The sequence below is a fragment of the Tauraco erythrolophus genome, chromosome 2 (assembly GCF_009769465.1).
Source record: "Tauraco erythrolophus isolate bTauEry1 chromosome 2, bTauEry1.pri, whole genome shotgun sequence".
NCBI lineage: Eukaryota > Metazoa > Chordata > Aves > Musophagiformes > Musophagidae > Tauraco > Tauraco erythrolophus.
The window spans coordinates 118,415,420-118,436,912 of NC_141466.1; the positions used below are offsets into that span (position 1 = coordinate 118,415,420).

A 21,493-nucleotide genomic window follows, 5' to 3' on the forward strand; every position below is an offset into this window, starting at 1 on the left:
GCCGGAGCGCCCACCGGGACATCCCACTGAGGCGCGCAGCCGGGTTAGCAGCAGCGGCACCGCCGGCTCTGCCGTGGGTGTTCCAGCCCGTTAATGCCGCGCTGAAGAGCGAAGGGAGGCGCTGACGTTCAGGCCCAGGGGCAACACTTCAGCGTGCCGCCATCAGCTGCCAAGGAGGGGCTGTAGGTCTCGGCCCCTTCCTGCGTCTGTCCTGTAGGAGCGTCTCAAAATCATGTTCGATAGCGTGTGCATACCCCAGTGTTATGTTTTCCAAAAGGAAAAGGAGAGAGGCCAAGTCCATTCCTCGTACAGGTGAATTAGAGAGAGCACTAAATAGTAATGCTCTCAGCCAGCTTTATTTTTCATTAATACAGCTCCTGGTTGCTAAAAGACACCTTTCAATAACACACAACACTAAAAATTAAGCTAAAGACCGATAAAAGCTGTATTGGCTAAAACATCCTTTAGCTCCAATTGCAATGTATGAAAAATGTAGAGTAAACAATATAGACCAAAAGGGAGTACAAATAAATTAACATCTAGAAGGGCCAAGTACAAAACTCTCCCAGAATATTTATTTCATTTCATACTTAAAAACCTTAGTCTAAGAGAGAGAGAAAAAAGGAAATGTAAATAAGTTGCTCCACTTCTGTCATCAACATGATCTGTGTAACTCTTCCATCAAGTCTTGCTTCTCCGTTGGATCAAAGTCATGACGCACTTGAAACTGCCAGCTTTTTCAGATGGTCCATGAATACCTGGAGACTAACATCATCGGTCAAGATTGGAGCTCCCGATTCCTGCATAAAAATAAAGAAATAATAAGCCTAAAATAGTGTTGTTAACACTGGGGACTAACCAAGAGCAAATCAGATGCCAGCACTCTGAAATGATTGCCTGCTAAATCAACCGCCTTTTTTCCTGCAAAGGACAGATCTAGTGGAAAGATGCTACTCTGGCAACAGCACTGACACTATGGTGCAACCTGAACTACTAGAAAAAAGAATGTTTCTTCTTTCTGAAGCATTAGGAATTTTGCTGCCCAAAGCTCTACACAAACAAAGTAAAGCAAGAGGGTCTAAAAGTCCAGTATTCTCAAATAAATTAGATCTATATGTATCCATATGCTAGTTACTTTTTCCAGAATACTAAATACATTGTGACCTAACAGTTTTAAATCATATTTGTAGGGAAAAGTGGAGATAAATTTCTACATCAGGTCACCTGAGACCTGTAAGAGCATATTCTACATCAAATTAGCTGCTTCCTTCCGTAGCAGCCACCACAAAAAAGTCTCCTGGTCTGTACGTGCCCCGTGTTGTAGCTTGGACACAGGAAGGTAGATCACAGAGGCAAAGCACTCCTTGTGGACACCACTCATCTGCTGCCATCAAGCTGCTGAGGTACTGAACTGTTCTGGCAGCACCTGTATTGGGACAGCCATTCGTTGGATCCATTGAGAAAAAGCGCTGACGTCAACTGGACTTGGCTGAAAATTTAGGGTGGATTTAGTACAACAGGAAAGCAAGTTTAGTCATCCAGGCTTGAAAACTGTATTCTGATCATCTTGTCATCTAGTGCTCCCCACCAGTACTGTTTACCTTACCAACAACAACCATGGACTTTAGGTAGGTTGAATAAAAACCTAACTTGCCTAACAAATCTAATAAATCAGGCGTGTCTTTTAAAACGCTACAGGTATTGCAGTCTCAGCTGGTAATTCCATTATCAGATCCTTTGGAACATAGAAATACCTCGTTTCCTTGCACCGCAAAGCACTGTAAGATTTTTCCAATCCAGTCACATATGTCAACAAAAAGCTCTTCAGTCAGAAACAGAAAAGTGTAACCTGCTCACAGTTTGTGGCCCTGCAGTGAAGCAGGATGGCTGCTGTGTAAACAAATACGTAAACGTACATTTTACAGTATTCCCAAACATGGCAGCTCTTCCATTGCTTACCTGTCCCCACGCATAGAGGTTATTGTGGGTCTGAGAAGGGTTCACTTTAGACAAGAGGAACCGGGCCTGTTAAGACAAGACAACAGAGCAGCAGTTATGTAAAATGACAGACCTGTCAGCTCCCTCAAGACTCCTTACCGCCTTAGATACATGACTAGTGATGTTCCTCTGGTTTTGCAAGCAAGGTGCTAATTTAACTCTCACAGGTTTCAAGTCCAGAAACAGTCCTGCTCCACAAACAACTCGATTCCAAGAGGCAAAGAATGCTCTGCTACGGCAAGCAGTGCTCGCCTGGCAGGGCAGCTCCTGTTCCATGCGACACAGGCATGTCACCAGCGCTGTCCCTCATGTGCCCCCATCCACTCTGCAGAAAAGAGGTCACTGGAGGACCAGCACAATATGGTCACCTCAAAAACTAATACTGAATCTTTGGTTTGGAGCATCAGTTCCTGCCTCTTCACTGCTACAAACAAGCACCACACAACTGTGATTCCAGGAAGAGCAAAAATAGGAACTATTTTATATCCTCATTTGGCAATAGAGAATAAAGGAACAGATGGTCAATCATTCAGCATAACTTACTGTTCTAGCAAGCCAGCTGCACTCCCTGTCTTGGCTAAACGTAGATACACAACCAAATAATTTCCTTCCCACCTCTTTGGAGAGTAAAAAGATATTTAAGCTGGCTTTTTTGTTTTTTTCCATCCTCAGATTTCAAAAGCATATTCAGCAAGTCATTGGCTTATTAAAAGACAAAGTTGTAGTAAAAGCTCATGAGAAAACATGCAAGCTCTGTACTTTGAGGAGCTAAATTACCACTGTATTTAACTGTCAGAAACATCCTCTCAGTAAAGCAAAAAGACAGCTCTTTGCTCTGTTCAACAACAGAAAGAGTTCCTCGATAAACCTCCTTACCTGACTGCCCCCATGTTCCGTGTGGATGTAACGCGGCATTGGGAATCTAGTCTGCAAGATTTCCTGGGCGTCATCCAGTGGGGCCTGCAGCAGGTGCTTGAAGTTTTCGTATTCGGGCATGTCTTGGTAACCAGCTTTCTGCCACTGGGCAATAGTCTATTGACAAGACAGGGGGAAATGGAAAAATAGTAAACATCATAGAATCATAGAATGGTTCGGGTTGGAAGGGACCTCAAAGATCATCTAGTTCCAACCCCCCTGCCATGGGCAGGGACACCCTCCACTACACCAGGTTGCCCAAAGCCTCATCCAGCCTGGCCTTGAACACTTCCAGGGATGGGGCATCTACAACTTCTCTGGGCAACCTGTTCCAGTACCTCACCACCCTCTGAGTGAAAAATTTCTTCCTTGTATCTAATCTAAATGTCTGCACACCTCCCTTTCTTAACTGCACAACTGAAGGCAGCAGAACATGACAGGTACTTCTGCTTACAGAGCACAGGGCAAACACACACTTTCGTTACTCTGGCAAAAACATTACTTAGTTTCTGTCCCTGAATTTAAGAACAGACACTCACCACAAAACCTGGTAGCAGTTTGTGCAAAGCAAGAGTGATTCATTGACAGTGATCTTCCAGCCTTTACGTTTCAGCTTGCGCCAACACAGGAACACAAAGCATTTATAAATCACTGGCATTCTGAATCTTAAACGAAGCACCCATGGCCTTACAGTATTTTCAAGGTACACAACAACGTGTACCTAACAACTGCGCTGTACATGCGCAGATCACACACTTAGCTCGTCCTTTGTCGAAATTTCACCCAGTTGCTGAGTGTCTTGCTCTGCAACAGCAGGTAGAAACCGTTTAAGGTAACTGGAAGGTTTATTGTCATTGTTGACTCAAGCATTCAACTCCTGTTCAGTCCTGTCAATCAGATATCCCTGCTCGCTTCTCAAAAGGAACAAATACATTATATATATGTATTTGTATACACATATATATAGGGAAGTCAGGAGCTAACATGGAGCTGCCACAAACTATCATGCCAAACTTAGAGAGTTCTAATAGCAGGCATTAAATGAAGTAGCTTAGTTCAAACACAAAGGGAAGAGTTAAAATGCCTCCCAAAAAGTTTACACTAATAGCAATGTTTGACCACAAACCAAGACGGGTTTATTTAAACTACTCCCATCTGACGCCATGTTTAGGTAGAAGAAACTGGATGAGGGCCACTCCCCAAGCAGGACTACAAAGGATATAAGGGGGAAAAAAGGCATCAAAGAACAGGGAGATTTCCAGAGGAAGAAACGGAAAGCCAGCTTCCTCTTCATCCCTTGCCCCATAACTACTTCAGGGTGAGACATTTCCATTCTACGCTCCCTTACAAAACCTGACAGGACTGAAACACAGATCTACAGGCCTGCATACTGAAGAGGCACTGGAAAGCCAAGGCTTTGCATATTGCTATAAATCTGGATGTTCAGAAGGGGCCAGTACCTAGACACCTCAGTCACGATGGAAGGAATATAAGAGCAACTGTCAAAAATGTCCAATATTTAAAAGCAAAAACTGGAAAAAGTCGCAACTAATTTCTTCAAGGGCAGCAGTATTTAAGCTTCAAAACCCAGCAACCAAGTACATCGTGTGTCTGAAACAAACTGCAGCTCTCTGTCCTGCTTAGTTTGAAGTTTCTCTGTCCTTTTCCAGGCATGGTAAGGGACCATCCTCACCACTAAACTAACATGACAGCTATTCCTCAGGGCAGAACACACCCTCAGCGGCTCCAGCAGGATTTTTGTGTTAAGTCAGGTTGTGTGGTAATTGTATTACAGCTGGCAGCACGTACACGATGTCATTACACTAGTGTGGGCTTTGCCAGCAGCATTTTTTATACTAACAGTGACACTGCATGCGAGGCAGAAGGGAGGGAGCGCCAACAGAGAATGAGAACATATTTCACTGTACCTCACCAAGGTAGATCACTATCTGGAAGAAAGTATCCATCAGAAGGATTCTGTCAGGAAGAATACTGCTGCTGTCCAAAAGCACTGGCTGGGGAAAATGAAGGAGAAAGTCAGTCACCACTAAGCCCTTGGAACCATATTAACCTCCAGGGTTGGCTGAGCAGCTTGCTCAGCCCTGCCTGTACAGCAGCTCCCCCAACAGCTGCTCAGTCCGCGTGAACACTCCGCAGGGCGCAGTCGGCCTCCTGCAGCATCGCTGAACGGAGCAGCAGCTCATCAGCTACTGGATGAAGCGCAGGATGCAAGACAGCGGTTTCTATGGCCATCCCAGTTTAATTTGAAATGATCTTGGAACAAAAGCAAGAATAATACGGAATCACACTTGAAACATCGCAAATGCTGCCAAGACGGTTTCGAAGTGTTACTCCAGCAGCTCCTGAGTTTCCTTCCTGCCAGACACACTCCTCTCAAGGAAGCTGTCAGTGTAACGGAATCCATGTCTGTCCACTGAATACTTGGACACAGCTAAACACTGCTGCATTAACAACTGAAATTAACAACAAGCAGTTGGTGGAAGATTATGATCTGGAAGGGCTGAGGCTCATGGAGATGGCAGCCTCTGGCAGAGAAGCAGAAGTGATACTGACAACCGCAACAGTCACTGGATGTGGGGGGTGGGGCCTGTGGCTTGTCGGTTTTTAGGGGTTTTTTTAAATCAAAGCTGTAAGCTTACTGAAAACACAATTTGTATTTTACATTGCCCCATCTCATCCTTTAATAATTACCTTGATTAAAAAAAAAATACACGGAGGCCTTTTTGCTGAAATAGTGTTACTCTGGCTAAACGCTCATTATTTTGGATTGATCCACTTCTTCCTGTTCAACAGGGACTCACCTCAGGAGGTCCATGGAAAGAATAAGCATAAAGGATGGGCTGAATCATAATGAGAGACTGGGTCAGATCTTGCCTAGCAAAGTGGTGACGGTAATAAGAAGATTCATCTGGGCTGTTATTGAAGACCTGCAGGAATGGGGAGCGTCGCAGATGGAACATGAACTGCACCAGAAAGATGAGTGAGAAGAGAAATGTGAGCAAATTGCCAAAACTTCTACACTCAAGTCCAATCTTTATGAACAGCAAATTCTTTGGAAAAAGTCTGCCCCTCATTAACTCCTCAGAGTTCTTCCCTTATCAGTCATTCATTTCAGCACTGAACTATAGGACCATCAAATTAAAGAAGCATCTGTTCCTCCCCTCTTGATCAATGGCACAAGATGTTTTATCATCACTCTCACTCATCCTTGGGCACTTTTCCCACACCTGTGGGAAGTGAAGTTCTTACCTGGGGATACAAAGAAAACGATTCTGACAATCTGAAGGAGTTGGGATCATCTTTGTTGTATTGTCCAAATTTCTGACACTGTTGGAAGCAAAATGGATACTTTGGTTATCTCTTTTTTTCTTTTTTTTATTTTTTTTTTTTTCAGAATTAACACTTTTTTTTTTCAGAAGGGTGTTCTTTCAGTTATTTTTGAACGGAGCAACCAAGGCATGAAAATGACAATAACAAGTATTATAAAATTTATTTTTCTTTAAGCCACTGGTTTCTGTATCTTACAAGAATGAGAATGATGACTTGATCTATTTATCTATTTTTATATATACATCATCTAGATTTGAAATTGTCTAAAAATGAAAGAAATAGTGCTTCTAGTACTACCAATTTTTGTTTCCATTAAATCAGGAACACTATGTTATACCTAAGCTGCTTTGTATGCTATGAAACACCTCTGCAGCAACTCTACTTCCTTCTAGAGCACCAGCAGACTGGCATTTCACCAACTGCTTCATTGAAAATAAGCAGCATTGATGGTTTTAGCAATTTAACTGTAAATGACTCCACAATCATCTCAGCATGCAGCATGTCCACATGTGTTTTGAAGCTCAAATCTTTATTTGATACTGGCCCTGCTTTTTCAGTGTCTGATGTGCCTGGTCTGTTAGTATCAACTGCACATGGGTGTTTGGTCAAAGCCAGAACCAATTTAGGCAATTCAAGCTTGTGAAATTCAAAGCAAAAGACAGTGTGAAGTTGCAGAAGTGATTACAACTCTGAACTTGGCACCAGTAAGCCCACATCTGAATGCTGTGTCCAATTTGGGGTTTCCCAGTGCAAGACAGACATGGATATACTGGATTGAGTTTAGCAAAGGCTACCAAGCTGGAGGACCTCATGTAGAAAGAGAACCTGAAGAAGTTGGTTTTGTTCAGCCTGGTGAAGAGTGGGATCAGGGAGTCAATATTGCTGTCTATAGCTACCTGACAGGTAGCTGGAGAAATGGAAATTCTGATGGTGGGACAGGCGGGAGAGAAAAGGAAAAAAAAAAAAAAAAAATCACAGTAACTGCGATCAAACATTGGAACAGGTTGTCAAGAAAAGCAAGAGAAAATCGCCAGAACTCATCTGAACGAGACCTGGTGCAACGTGCTCTAACTTCAAAGCTGGCCCTACTCTGAGCAGGGGAGTTGAACCAGAGACCTCCACGAGTCCCTTCCCACCGGCATTACTGTGTTTCACTATCACTTCTTCAGTCTCAGGTTTAACCCCTTCAGTGTGATGGCATGTTTACCTACGCTGATCATACTGACTTCTGAGCTATGGCTTACTCCAACTATGTGACCGTCATGACAGCACAAATGAAGCAAGTCAATCTGGAAAAAGAATGGTGTTTCATTTCCAGAGATCGTTTTTACTAAAATCAAGAATGCACCCAACTGCAGTCTGTTGGTCTTACCAGTCTGATCAGCTGTCTGTCCAGCCATCGCAGAACATCAGGTCCCTCCTCAGATTCAGCTCTGTACACTCCCAGTCGTGCCATCAGCACAGCAGCTGCTTCCTGGTCAAACGCAGCTTCTATATGCTGGAGTTGACTCTGTGCATCTGCCCAGCTATAGGGTTAGTAAAGGGTTAGTGCTGCATGCATCTACCTTTGGCAAAACCCAAACCAGAGTCATCCTCGCTGTGCCAAATGCTCTGCAACCAATGCACGCAACAAAAAGCTAGAAAAATTCCAGCACAGACCATGGCTTAAGTTTCTGCCATTCTGTCAAAGAGCAGGCACAAGATACTCACTTTCTGGCGACGGTGGTTACACGAATGCGTTTCTGAGTACTGGAGTGTTGATACTGAGTGACAAACTGCACTGCCCCTCTGCCTCCCTGAGGTATCGGTGCGTTGTGCTGCAAATGAAACGAGAGAAGCCTTCAAAACGAGCTGGCTTTTCCATAACACTGTACACTACAGAGAACTCCAGGGCATCATTTGAGTTAGAATAAGTACAAGCTAGAGATGGACTAGAGAAGAGAGACACATCTGTTGGTGGTGTGTTTTCCAGCAGCCCTCAGAGTTAAGTGGTGTTGGGCCCATTCGATATTGTGCCTGACACTTTATCAGCTTGCACCTTAAAGGACAACTGCAACTTTCCATCTCTTTAGCAGTGAACGTAAGAATGGCAGTACAAGGTCTGAGCAAAGGTCCTGTGAGTCCACCATCCTACTCCCAACAGTAACGAGCCCACACAGCAGAGGAGACAGAGAGATATATGTGGAATATAATTCCTTTGGGGTGGCCTTCCTAGCTTCTAGCTGCTACACGCTTAGAAACCTCCCCAGCCAAAAGTTGCTTCTGAGACATCAATTTATTACAACTGAGAGGACCAACTCTCTAAGAATTTGAATGTATTTATACTTTTATTCTCCACAGCACCTCCTGGCAAAAAGACAATTTCTTCTTTGTTAAATAAATACCACAGGAAGAAGGCAAGGAAAGAATGCAGGTTTGGTACAGAACAAAAATATTAGGCAATTTATGCATATGAAAACAACCTCTGAGACGATTTCTTTGGCAGAAAACACTTGGTTGCTTTGCAACCATCCATCTGCAACACAGGGGATGTCATTGCATTTCCTGGCCCTGTTACAAATAAATACTTCAGTGTGTAAAAAAGATGACGCACACACAAAATAATAATAATAATAAAAAAAGAGAAACCAAGACTGACCTGATTTACCACTTCGAAGTAAATGGCCAGAGTTGTGCTGGGATCCAGAGTACAAATTTTCCATTGAGATGTTCCTCCAATTCCAAGCTCCTGCATAGAATTGAAAAGAAAGCAGCATTTTTATCCCAAGCAGCACGTACGGCAAGCAGTAGAAGTTACAGCAAGCCTTCTAGATTTGGGAGTGAATGAAGTTACTGAAGGACATACAGTTAAAGACAGCCTTTCAGGGCAAGAATTTAGTCTAGGAAAGACTATCTTTTCCTAGGGTTGTTTCCAAATTTTTCTTCTCCTTGAAAACCCTGACTTACCAGCTGAGCTGTGCATCTAGACTGAAACTTTGCACTGTTTATTTACTTCTTTAATAAAGATTTTTCCACATCAGAAACTTACATTTTCAGAGACACATGGCCCTTTAGCATTCAAGGATATGCATGGTCCAATAGCTCCTGCAATTTTCAGCTCCCTAGATGTCTAGGACAAGGTAAAAAAACGTTGGTTTTTGTTTGTTTTTTTTTTTAATCAAGTCAGTCAAATAGAATACACACAGACTAAATCAGCTTCAATCAGATGATACATACACATGGCTGTCAAGGAAAGTATATCTGAGTACTCTCCCAGAACACCTACTGCTACAATTAGTTAATGTAAAAGAATCTACACAGTCACATTTTAATAATAAAGACATATTTATAGTGACGAGAGAGTATGAAATGTTCTTTGCTGAGTGTGGAGAGCCTGAGCTCAGCTGCCTTTAAAAAAAAAAACCACAAAACAAAACAAACAACATAAACGTAATAAGCTTTTAAACAAAAATCCCTCCACTCACTCCAGTGTGGTGCTTCTCTCAAAACAGGCACTACAGTTGACCTCAAACATGCAGAATTTTCTACACTCCAAATGATTAATCAACTTTTGAATGAACAGCACGTGTATTTCCCAGTTAATGTTATCCAATAAAGCTAATCTCTCACCTTCACATCCAAACTTGCACCAAAAGCCATCCGAAATTCCCCGTTGAACCCTTTGTTAAATACCCGCTGGAAGGTCTGCTTGAAGAGAGAAGTGTTGAAGGAGTCTCCCATCACCATGTGTCCTCTGGGAAAGAAAAAACAATACACAAGGAAACTGAAGCAACTGGGAACGAGAAGCAAAGCAAAAAGGGTACATTCTTCCAACTCATGCATGCAAACACATGCAGAAACTGTTTTAAAGCAGCCTTTGCATAGGAAGAATTCACATCAGGGAATGCAGATTTATGGAAAAACTCAAACACAAAAGGGTCACCTACCGATGGTGGAAGCAAGGACAAGTAGCCTGGGAAGAATACAGAGAAATTGTCTAAGGTTAGGGAAGCTAAAGCCCTGATAGAATTAAGTCTGGCCAGGGACACCAAGGGCAACAAGAAAAGCTTCTATAAGTGTATCAGTGATAACAGGACAACTACGGAAAACGCAGGGCCTCTCCAAAAGGAAATAGGAGACCTGGTAACCCAGGATATGGAGAAGGCTGAGGTACTCAGTGACGTTTTTGGGGCTCAGTCTTCACTGTCAAGAGCTCCAGCTGCACAGCCCAAGTCACAGAAGGCAAAGGCAGGGACTGTGAGAATGAAGAACCACCCACTGTAAGAGAAGATTAGGTTCGAGACCATCTAAAGAACCTGAAGGTGGACAAGTCCATGGGACCTGATGAGGTGCATCCGCAGGTCCTGAGGGAACTGGCGGATGAAGTTGTTAAGCCACTATCCATCATATTTCAGAACTCATGGCAGTCTGGTGAAGTTCCCACCAACTGGACAAGGGGAAACACAGACTCCATTTTCAAAAACGGAAAAAAAGAAGACCAAGGGAGCTACAGGCCAGTCAGTCTCACCTACGTGTCTGGCAAGATCATGGAGCAGATCCTCCTGGCAACTATGCTAAGGCACATGGAAAATAAGGAGGTGATTGGTGACAGCCAGCATGGCTTCACTAAGAGCAAATTGTGCCTGGCAAATTTGGTAGTCTTCAATGACAGGGTTACAGTGTTGGTGAATATGGGAAGAGCAACTGATGTCACCTGCCTGGACTTGTCCAAAGCATTTGACACTATCCTGCACAACACCCTTGTCTCTAAATTGGAGAGACATGGATTTGACGGATGGACCACTCGGTGGATAAGGAATGACTGGATGGTTGCACTCAAGGAGTTAAGGTCAACGGTTCGATGTCCAAGTGGAGACCAGTGACAAGCAGCGTTCCTCTGGGGTCGGTGTTTGGGACAGATTTGTTTAACATCTTTGTTGGCGACACAGACAGTGGGATTGAGGGCACCCTCAGCAAGTTTGCAGATGAGACCAAGCTGTGTGGTGTTGTGGACACGCTGGAGGGAAGGGATGCCATCCAGAGGGACCTTGACAGGCTGGAGAGGTGGGCCTTTGAGAACCTCATGAAGTTCAACAAGACCAAGTGCAAGGTCCTGCACGTGGATCAGGGCAATCCCAAGCACAACTACAGGCTGGGTGGAGAATGGATTGAGAGCAGCCCTGAGGAAAAGGACTTGGGAGTGCTGGTGGATGAGAAGCTCAACATGAGCCGGCAATGTGCGCTGGCAGCCCAGAAAGCCAACCGTATCCCGGGCTGCATCAAAAGCAGTGTGGCCAGCAGGTCGCGGGAGGTGATTCTGCCCCTCTACTCTGCTCTCGTGAGACCCCACCTCCAGTACTGCATTCAGCTCTGGAATCCCAAACATAAGAAGGACACGGAGCTGCTTCAGCGAGTCCAGAGGAGGCCACGAAGATGATCTGAGGGCTGGAGCACCTCTGCTATGAAGACAGGCTGAGAGAGTTGGGGTTGCTCAGCCTGGAGAAGAGAAGGCTCCAGGGTGATCTTATAGCAGCCTTCCACTACTTTAAGGGGGCCTACAAGAAAGCTGGAGAGGGGCTTTTTACAAGGGTATGTAGTGATAGGACAAGGGGCAATGGCTTTAAACTGAAAGAGGGCAGATTTAGATTAGATCTAAAGAAGAAATTCTTCACTCTGAGGGTGGTGAGGCACTGGAACAGGTTGCCCTGAAAAGTTGTGGCTGCCCCCTCCCTGGAAGTGTTCAAGGCCAGGCTGGATGAGGCTTTGGGCAACCTGATGTAGCGGAAGATGTCCCTGCCCATGGCACGTGGGTTAGAATTAGATGATCTTTAAGGTCCCTTCCAACCCAAACCATTCTATGGATGCCTCCTCCCAAGCCAGACAAGTTAATGCTCCATCTTCGCCAGCTTGCTTTCTCAGCTGTATTTCTTGCCGTACCTTTACCTGCCTTAAAAACACTTGTGTTAGAAACATCTCAACCCAGAAGAGAGCTTTGCTCAGCCTGCTTCCCCTGAGCAGGTGGGTGCACGGCTGGAACCACCCACACCACAGACAGGATGGCTGCACTGCTGTAGCATGAGGACAGGTGCATGGGTCCGTGCTGTGCCTCCCTGAGGTGCCTTGGTAAATGCAGGCCTGATCAGATGGGCCTTAGTGACACAACCAAAGGGTCAAACAATCTCTCTTCTGCTTACTGAGGATTATGTATTGTTTACAAATGCCTTGCTTTGCCCAAACCATTCTCTGGTCTCTAGACATACAGATTTAAAATGGCCAATAAAAGATATGATGAGTGCCTAAAAGGCCCAGTTCAGCACACAGCCTTCCTCACAGAGACCATGGGGTTTTCACCAATATGAAACACAGACATTTACCTCTTAGAGACGTCACTTAAAACTAGAGCCAGGGAAGCCAAGAATCCCTGGAGAGAATGCAAGCGAGCTGTTAAGCAGAGAAAATCTGGCCCATATAAGGAAAGCTTCTACCGATCACACCTGAAACTGCTCTTCCGACGGCACTCCAGTCATGCACACACCACAACGCTCGGCATCTTTACCCCATTAATTCTGGTAAGGATACTTGCTATCTCCGAAGGAGACAGAAGGCGTTTGCAAAAGATATGTTGCACCATGCTTTAAAATACCTTTCTCAAAGCAGGACATCAAGTTTTCTACCAGCAGTGCTAATTCACATGCTATTTTGAGGCTTCAGAAATGTGGACTGGGATCAGGGGAGGTTTGCCATATAATTCCTGGCAAATTCAAACCACAGTTTAGAACAGAATGATAAAAATCTCACTCTTTTGCCCTGAAAGCAAACTTAACTGCTTTCTGAACAATTCTCCCTCTCTAAAAATTAAAACACAGGTGCCAGTTTTGTGCTCTCTTGCTGTGAACATACCCGGTGAGGTTCGCACAACACTTCATCTCTAGCAGGCCAGTTTGATCCAAGGCGCAGGCGTAGATGTCGATGCAATGCCCGTTGGCTGCAGTGCGATTAGCCAGAGTCTCGTAGTGCTGGGGAAAACACACAGTGTTTAGGATGCTGCAACAGGCCGTTTTCTACTGCTCTCCAGCTGAGGCCCACACATGAAACACAAGGTAAAATGAAGCAATTACCAATCCTGTAGTAACCAAACAGCTGTTTGCTCTTACTGCTTTGCTGGAGCACACTTGAGTTGCATGTCACAGATAAAGACAGTGCATGAATTGCACAGGATCTTTGTGACAACTTAGTGGAAACCCAAGGTTTCCAGGTGATAGTTAAGAGAACAGGTGTAACATTGCTTCCTCTAAGCTGACAGGCACAATTCATGCCCGACATTTTTACTATTTTAACTGTTGTTTCATACAGCAGGAAGACAAAAGAGGCTTTCTGGAAGTGAACAGTCCTTGGAAGACAGGTTTTTTCTTTCCCAGAAGGAGAGATGATGTTGATGAACAAACTCGCCACCCACCACCAGCTAAGAAACAACACTGAAATACTCCTTTCTCTGAGAAGGCACAAGACTGCTGGAGAAGTAACTAGGAGGAAGGTTTTTTTACCCTTCCCCTGGCCATTCTCACAATTTAACATACACAAAAGGCTGAGGCACTTCAAGGACAACCATGCAAGTATCTGGACATATTGTTCCCACATTGAGAGAATGGAATATGTTTGTTCCCTGGGAAGGACACTGGGAAGCAGCCAACAAAGCAGTGTATGTAGGTTTGTGTTATGTCCTTTCCCTCCATTTGGTGTACTAACACGATATTCAGTTTTTGTTCTTAAGCACACCCAGCAGGCACTACCACCTACTTTGGTAGCCTTCTTCATGAACCTTGCGTTGTCCTTCTCTATGTCGTGCCAAGAACGGATAGGTGTTTTCAGTTCATCTCCTACCACCATGCCTGGTCCTTGTGTCGGTGGCCCACCTGTAAACAGCATTATTCTGGCCCCTGTGTTTGGAAATGTGCCCTAAAATAAAAATAAACATATATATATCAGAGAGAGAGTGGGGGGAAAAAAAAAGGAAAAACAAAGGGAGAGACTTATTAAATGTACTAAATGGCAATAATGCTTTCTTGAGAGAAGCACCTACATGTGTTTCTGCAACGTCATTAGGGACCTGTCTCTGCTAGAGGCCGCCTCGATAAACAGCGACGCATTTCCTGACAGTCACAGCACTCTCGAGTTTAGACCCAAGCTACATCAAACTTCCTGTCTTCATAACAGGAAGCAGGCAATTTCTGTTCTTTTTATTTACATCTTAGATGACCCTCAGATAAATCCAGTGTATAGTATCACCTCCACATGGTGCAGCCCAACACCTCTGGGCCACAGACCAAGCTGGACTGACAGCTGCACATGTCTCAGCAAAGACTGCCAGGTGCTTACTTTGACCATCTCATCTCAAACAACAGCACTACGAGTACCTCCAATAATCCTACAGCAATCGAAAGAGCTACTCCAGTGGAACGTAAAGGCCTCTTTCCCTGGGTCACTGGCCATGGGTCCCTTTGCAGTTCTCCAAGCAGATCTGTTAAATTCATGTCAATCTTATGTACCGGCTGCAGAAACCTGCAAAAATTCAAATAAAACGTTTTCCTGCTTATAAGTCCTTTCAGTTTCGAGAATAAAGAAAGTGCTGCTTTGCTCCTGGCACACATAAATTGCACTGAGATAGTTATCAGAAGCAAAAAGTCATGTGGCATGTTCCCTTCTTACATCCAAACTTTCCCAGATAACAGGCCTGTGCAAAATAAAAAACATGATTAAAGCAAGACATCAGGAACTGACAAGAAGGCAAAGTCACATAAAGCATACGAAAGAACTTCAATGGTGATTTAGTCCCCTAAAATGCACAAGAGCTGCCACTGAAAAAAAAAGGAGATGAGAAAGAGAAAACTGTAGTCAACGAAGGCAAATACAGCTTTACTTTTACTGTTCAGGGGTTGCTGCTTGCCTGTCAATCATTTTTTGGTCTTGCTCAGTCAGGGAGTAGAAGGTGGCATGTAGGATTTTTTGCATACAGGAGGCCCCCATTCGCTAGTCAATCAAAAAGACCGGCCCTTGCTCCAAATGACTCCTGAGCAATATGCTTTCCCAAGACAGCTACTCTCTCTTTTTCAAGTAGAAATCTAACCTGAATGGCAAGCATGTACTTGCAACTGCAAAACCAAGATACTACAGAAGTCTAATACATTGCCTGCAGCTCTAGTAAATCCCATCCATCCATACCACCATGTAGGGAAACAACCGTGACAACACCGTTTAAATCTTCTTACAAAGACTCCTCTTGGGAAACAGGTTTAGCAGCATGACCCCAAAGAAGACACACAGAACATCTGCCATGCTATTCTGCTGTGCTGGTGCAGCTTACCTGCTTGAAATAACAGGTTGCTCTGGAGTTTGAAGAGGTCTTCCCTGTTGAATGGGGATGGCCGGCCTCGAAAGCCCAAGCATATCCTAGAGAACAGTAAAGAGGAGGCAGAGGAGATGTACTATTCAAACACTAAATGTATTATTTGCTGTCAAGCAATGTACCCTGAGGCCTGTAACACTGTAGCATTCAATACATTTGAATCTGCAAAATCATTAATCTTTGAACATAAGGAATGGATCAATGGGTTCATTATGCGAGATAGACAAATCCTATCTTGGACAAGCTTCCAAGGAATTTACAAAGGCAAAAAGACAGGACAGATACTGGGAGGGAAACAGGCTAACAGTTAAGAGCACTGAACCCTCCTTCTTGCCTAAGAGCCCAGAGCTTGAAAGAGCAGCAGCGGTGTCAACAGAGCTAACAGGAACAAGCCACTGGCCCAAGAGATGGCCCAACACACCTGTATTTGCTTAGCTGTCAGGTCCTTTGTGCCCCTGAACACGTAGCTCTTGGAAATCCCTTCACAGCTCAGCTCGTGAACCTGGACCATTCTGCCGAAAGTGATAAGCCCCACCAGCGCATCGGCAGGCAGCAAGCTTAAGGACATCTGGAGAGACTCCTTCAGCGCCTGCAAGTCTTCCTCTTCCAAGCACGTGTCAACAACGTAAAGGAAGATCAATGGCGTCTGCGGACCTCGCTAATAGGGAAAGAGATGGATTTACCAGGCGCGTGCATATGCCAGGTGACACTTTACAACGCCTCCCACCAAGGAATAAAACTGAGCTCTATCTTAAGCACCTTGCAGAAATGTTATTTATTTGTATTATCTTAAGTAAATCTGATACATACATAAGCTGTCAAAAAGGAGACAATTCTGGGGGCTTCCAAGTTGCTTTTGATTCATTTACCTGCACTATATATTCAATTGTTGAAAACTGAGGCATGAGCTCTGCTGGCTGATTGACTTCCGATATGCCTGCATAAGCTGGGGGGAACTGAAAAAAGAGAACAAGAAATTAGGACAAGGAAGTTGCATGACAGAAATGCAGGGCTCTCCTCTGCAGTGAAGAGGCTGTCCCGCTCATGGTCTGGTTATTTAACTCTTCATTTACTGCCACTGCACCAATCTGATTGGTTCATGACCCATACTGCTGTTTTCCTAAGCACAGACAAGTGGCCAGCAGTACGGACAGCTGCTCAATCCAGTGTAAATAAAAAGCAGGACTAATGCAGCGACTGTGCATTAGCTGAAATTCATTTAGCCACGCAACAGTTTCTGATAGCAAAAGGCTACTCAAATCTAATGAATTTCATGCTCCGCAAGAACAGGAAACATCAAGTGCAAAGACCACACTGGAAACACATGGGACAAGATAGCATTTTTATCTGCTTCCTATGCCCTACATGCTGGTAAAATCCCTGGCAGAACTGAACTGAAAATAGACCCATTAACGAGTACTCTGGCCTGGGTTCAGCAAGAGAAAAAGGCCAAGGGAAGGCACCTAGAAAAGCAGAATTTATGCTTAACATCCTTTGCCAGGGGAGACCATCAATAACAAGTTCACTGAAAAGATAGAAGGGTTGATGCTTTTTCCAACTTACCTGATTTCTCTGAAAACAGAAGTTACAAGCCCAGAGCTTGGCTCGATAGTCAACTTGGCTGCAAGGGAAAGATGAGGCATTAGTATAACTACAGGAACAATTTTACAGTGCAGCTTCACAATTATCTATGCTGGTTCACAGCACTGAGGAAGAAACAGAGTATCAGACACTCCAACTTGAACGACAAGAGTTTTAGGGATTCGGACTCTTGTTCTATCGCCATAAGTCAGGTCATCCAGCCCTGCCACTTCCAGGCTTGTCAGTGTCACAGATCACTCAGGAACTCAGCCTTTGGCAGACAAAGACTAGGGTCTAATCGTTATTTAACCACATTTGGGCTTATCTCAGTCATCTCATTGTTTGTACAGCTGTAGCACACAAGTGCTCCAGTCACAGAGCAGCAGGATCACCAAGATCCTGCTCAAACACTGAACAAACAAGCTGTTCCCTGCCCCAAAGAGTTTGCTCTCCTCTGCCTGTTACAACATCCTGTAACTGCTGGTGCAGTAGAGCCTGCCCATGTTCTTATTTCACGGGCTTGATCTCATCTTCCTTCCTTTTACTGGCCTTCCCTGCTTTTTCTCAGCCCAATGCTATGCTCCAAGTATGTATGATCATCACACGATTTTGGGACTGAGATTGTTTCTCTTAAATTCTCAGCAAACTTCAAAGAAAACATCGATGCTTATACTGGAACTGACCTACAAACAGTAGGATGTGTAGGAAGCAGGAAACTAAGTGAACATCAGAGCCCAGAGGACAATATCACTACAATCGGCATCTTTGTTTAAGTTTCATCATTCACCACAAAATTCTCTGCGATGGTAAGACGACTGGCCGTTTCCACATCCTCTCTCCTCTGTCTCTGGCAGCTCTAGTAACGGGCTGGCATTCAACTGGCATTCAATGTGTCCCATTAGGTATACATGGAGTTTAACAAACCCACTACACCTAAATGAAAGAGGCTGCCAGGCACCGGGCAGAGAAAAAGGGGAACAAGGAAGTAGTGAAGTCCAGATAAAAACTAGGTATTCTCCAGCCTCTCTTAACATCCCCAGCCAAGAAATTCGTACCAGAGTGGGTTGAGCACTGCTTTGCAAGTCGGCCTACTACAAAGCACGGGTTCATACTGCACAGGTGGCAGGTCAAGACGCTCCTTCAGTGGGGTCAGAAGACAGGCCAGGGGGACAACCATCCTTGTGGCCTCCAGCCTGCTGGAGGGCCACACATTCCAGCTGAAACGCACTCCGTCACGCTCCTCATTTTGCTGTATGAACTCTAGGTATGTCGCCATGGGACTCCAGAAGCTCTGAAAGGACATAAGCAATACATGTTCAGGCAGCGGTCACCTGTTTGGTCAACAGTCCTGCAAAGGAGGTCAGCAGATCAACTACACGTAGGCACAAGACATTGCAGGACAAGGCCAATACGTTATAACGAGTTAATCCCATTATCAAATGAACTGCACAACTACATTAATCTCTTCTCTCCAGTGCTCTCATCAACATCCCAGACAATTGAAACCCCATCAAATCCAATGATGAAACAAGGAAATCTGACATCAAAGCCAGAATGCAAGTTGGTTTTTCTTGTGATCCACATTTAATATCCCAATACTTATTCAGCCGCAGGCTGGCCTCAAGGCAATCCTGCCTGACTTGAGTCAGTAAAGGAAAACAGGTCAGATTTGCAACACATCCTGAAGCATTCCCCTAAAACCTTGTAGGGAGAAAAGGAGGCCAAGTTTGAGACCAAAACACTCATGACAAATGTCATCTGGTTGTCAGCCTGTCCCGCTTAGAGATGCAAAAGAGTACACAACAAAAAAGGTCTTTGGTGATTTTAGACACCCTCTGTGCATGGCACTATGTCCCACTCCCAGTGAGGGAGGAATTGACAGTCCAGAAGACTTCAGAAAAGACATTCCATTCAAGGAGGGATATCCCCAACACACCAGAGAAGTCACTCTCTGTATTGCCTCACTAAACTCCTCAGAGTAAGATGTGAAAAAGACCTCCCAGGCCATCGTTACCTTTTGTGTCTCTGAGAAAGGGAAGGACAAGCCTACTGAAAAACTCATTCGTCAAATCCAGCCCACAAACACCACACAGCACTGGCAGCAACTCACAGAGCAAACAGCAGCAGCACCACGACTCGCTCCAGCCAAGGAAACTCAGAGGTTCACCTCTGGCTGCAGATGATCCAGGATTACCTTACTCCTGGTCCTCACTGCAGGTGAAAGATTTAGGAGGGCCACAGGCATGAGAAATCAGAAGCAGCACCTCCCCCAGAGGAGAAGTTTTGATGTAACATTGTCCTACAGACGTTTAAACTTATCAGCATTTTCTTCGTCCTTGCTGTTAAGGAGGTAAATCAAACTCATGGGCCCTGTATTTCCATCCCCACAAACGGAAGGGTTCAGCAACGAATCCCCACCACAAACAGGTCTGTCAGGGTAAAAGTTAGAGCTGAACTTCTCTGTTAAAGATCCCACACAGCAGAACAGCAAGATAAACACCTGACATCTCAGGTATGCAGCGCAATCGCAGTGCAGATTTACTCTGTGTTCCTCCAACTGCACCACTCCCATGCCCCAAGCCAAGCTCCGATTGCCTGGCTGGGTTTGGCATGGGTTGTGGCCCTACTTTAGGGTCAGAATGGCAGGAGGAGAGGCACCCCCACCCCAACGAGGGCTGTGTAGGGCCAGTTTAGGGCTGTTTGTCTGCCCATTCTGCCCACCTCCCCCACCAACGAAGGACCCTCTGGCCCTGGTTCTGCAGAGACCTCCAGGGCCCTTCCCAGCAGCAGTGAGGTCCCAAAGCCCCTGTGCAGGAGAGGATGGACCCTTCCAAAGCCTCAGCAGATGAGTGGTGGTAGTATTCCACCCTCCGTATGAGGTCTGCTATAGAGCACACTGCTGACTCCCACTCATTCCAGCAAAGCTACAGGCAATGCTGCTGCTTCCTAGCAGTGCTATAGGGAAAGCCACAGATTCCCAGCCCTTCACCAGGAAGCATATAGAGGACACCACAGATCCCTAGCAAAGCTATAGGGGCCATCTCTGACCCCTACGCCACTGATCCCCAGTACTGCCATAGGGTAAAGCACTGACCCCCTGCACTGCTACAGGTGGGACTGCTGACCCCCAGCACAGCCACAAGGGACACGGCTGCCCCCAGCCCTATGCTGTGAGAGGACACTGCCCGGCCCTCTCAGCTCAGCCCGGGGACACTGCCAATCCCCCGCCCAGGCACAGCTACAGGGGACATCGCTGAGCCTCTGTGCTGCTCTATGGGACACTGCTGTAGGGGACAACGCTGGGTCTCCCCAGTACCCCCCATAGGGGACACCACTGACCCTCCCCATTCCCCTCTATAGGGGACATCCCAGATCCCCTTAGCCCCCCTCATAGGGAACACCACTGACCCCCCCCAAGCTCCCCTCATAACGGACGCAACTGACCCCTCCCCAGCCCCCACTACAGAGGACGCCACTGACACTCCCGCAGCCCCTCCTCATGGTGGACGCCACTGCCGCCTCACAGGGGATGCCACTGGCACCGCCAGCCCCCCCTCACAGGGCCTGCCACTGGCCCCCCAGCCCCCCCCTCACAGGGGATGCCACTGCCCGCCCCCAGCCCCCCCTCGCAGGGGATGCCACTGGCCCCCCAGCCCCCCCCTCACAGGGGATGCCACTGCCCCCCCCCAGCCCCCCCTCACAGGGGATGCCACTGGCACCCCCCCCCACCTCCCCTCACAGGAGATGCCACTGGCCCCCCAGCCCCAATACAGGGGACACCACCCGCAGGCCCCACGCACAGCCACAGGGGACGAGAACCCCCGGGCACCCCCCGCAGCGCCCACCTGCCCGCGCCGCGCCGCTCCTCGCCGCCGCTCTCTCCCGGCAGGCCCCGCGCGCCCGGCAAGGCCAGCTCAGCGGTACGGGGTGCCCGCAGGCAAGATGGCGGCACCAGCACGCCCCGCCTTCGCCTGGCGAGGCTCCGCCGACATCTTGGCTAAGGGCACCCTACGCGCCGTTCTGAAGGAGGGGAAGCGGCTTGACCCTACCAAACATGGCGCATCGGTGGCGTCAGGGAGGCCATGTTGAGTAAGGGCCCCAGGTGCAGAGTTGGGCTCGGGACACACACGGTGCTCCTACTAAATATGGGGCGGGGGGCGTCGCCTTCCCGCACCGGCACTGGCCGGCGGGCTGCGGAACGCGGGGAGCGGCTCTTCTCTCAGGGTGCTCAGCAGCTTTACCCTCACAGCTGGCTTGAGGCTACAG

At 46.3% G+C, this 21,493-nt stretch overlaps 1 protein-coding gene across 1 annotated transcript; it reads right to left on the bottom strand.

The window, feature by feature from the left end:
• Window positions 1-325: 325 nt before the first annotated feature.
• On the bottom strand, window positions 326-21,105 carry SEC23B (SEC23 homolog B, COPII component). Its single transcript, XM_086631787.1, has 20 exons — window positions 21,073-21,105; window positions 18,283-18,518; window positions 17,210-17,267; window positions 16,516-16,602; window positions 16,068-16,304; window positions 15,605-15,690; window positions 14,658-14,802; window positions 14,041-14,199; window positions 13,144-13,259; window positions 9,874-9,997; window positions 9,293-9,373; window positions 8,903-8,992; window positions 7,975-8,081; window positions 7,637-7,790; window positions 6,184-6,261; window positions 5,736-5,897; window positions 4,842-4,928; window positions 2,875-3,030; window positions 1,960-2,025; window positions 326-800 (listed from the first exon to the last, which is right to left on the bottom strand). The coding sequence occupies exons 2-20, from the start codon at window positions 18,501-18,503 to the stop codon at window positions 711-713; spliced, it is 2,304 nt and encodes a 767-aa protein (XP_086487913.1). The 5' UTR covers window positions 18,504-18,518; window positions 21,073-21,105; the 3' UTR covers window positions 326-710.
• Between the last annotated feature and the right edge of the window lie 388 nt (window positions 21,106-21,493).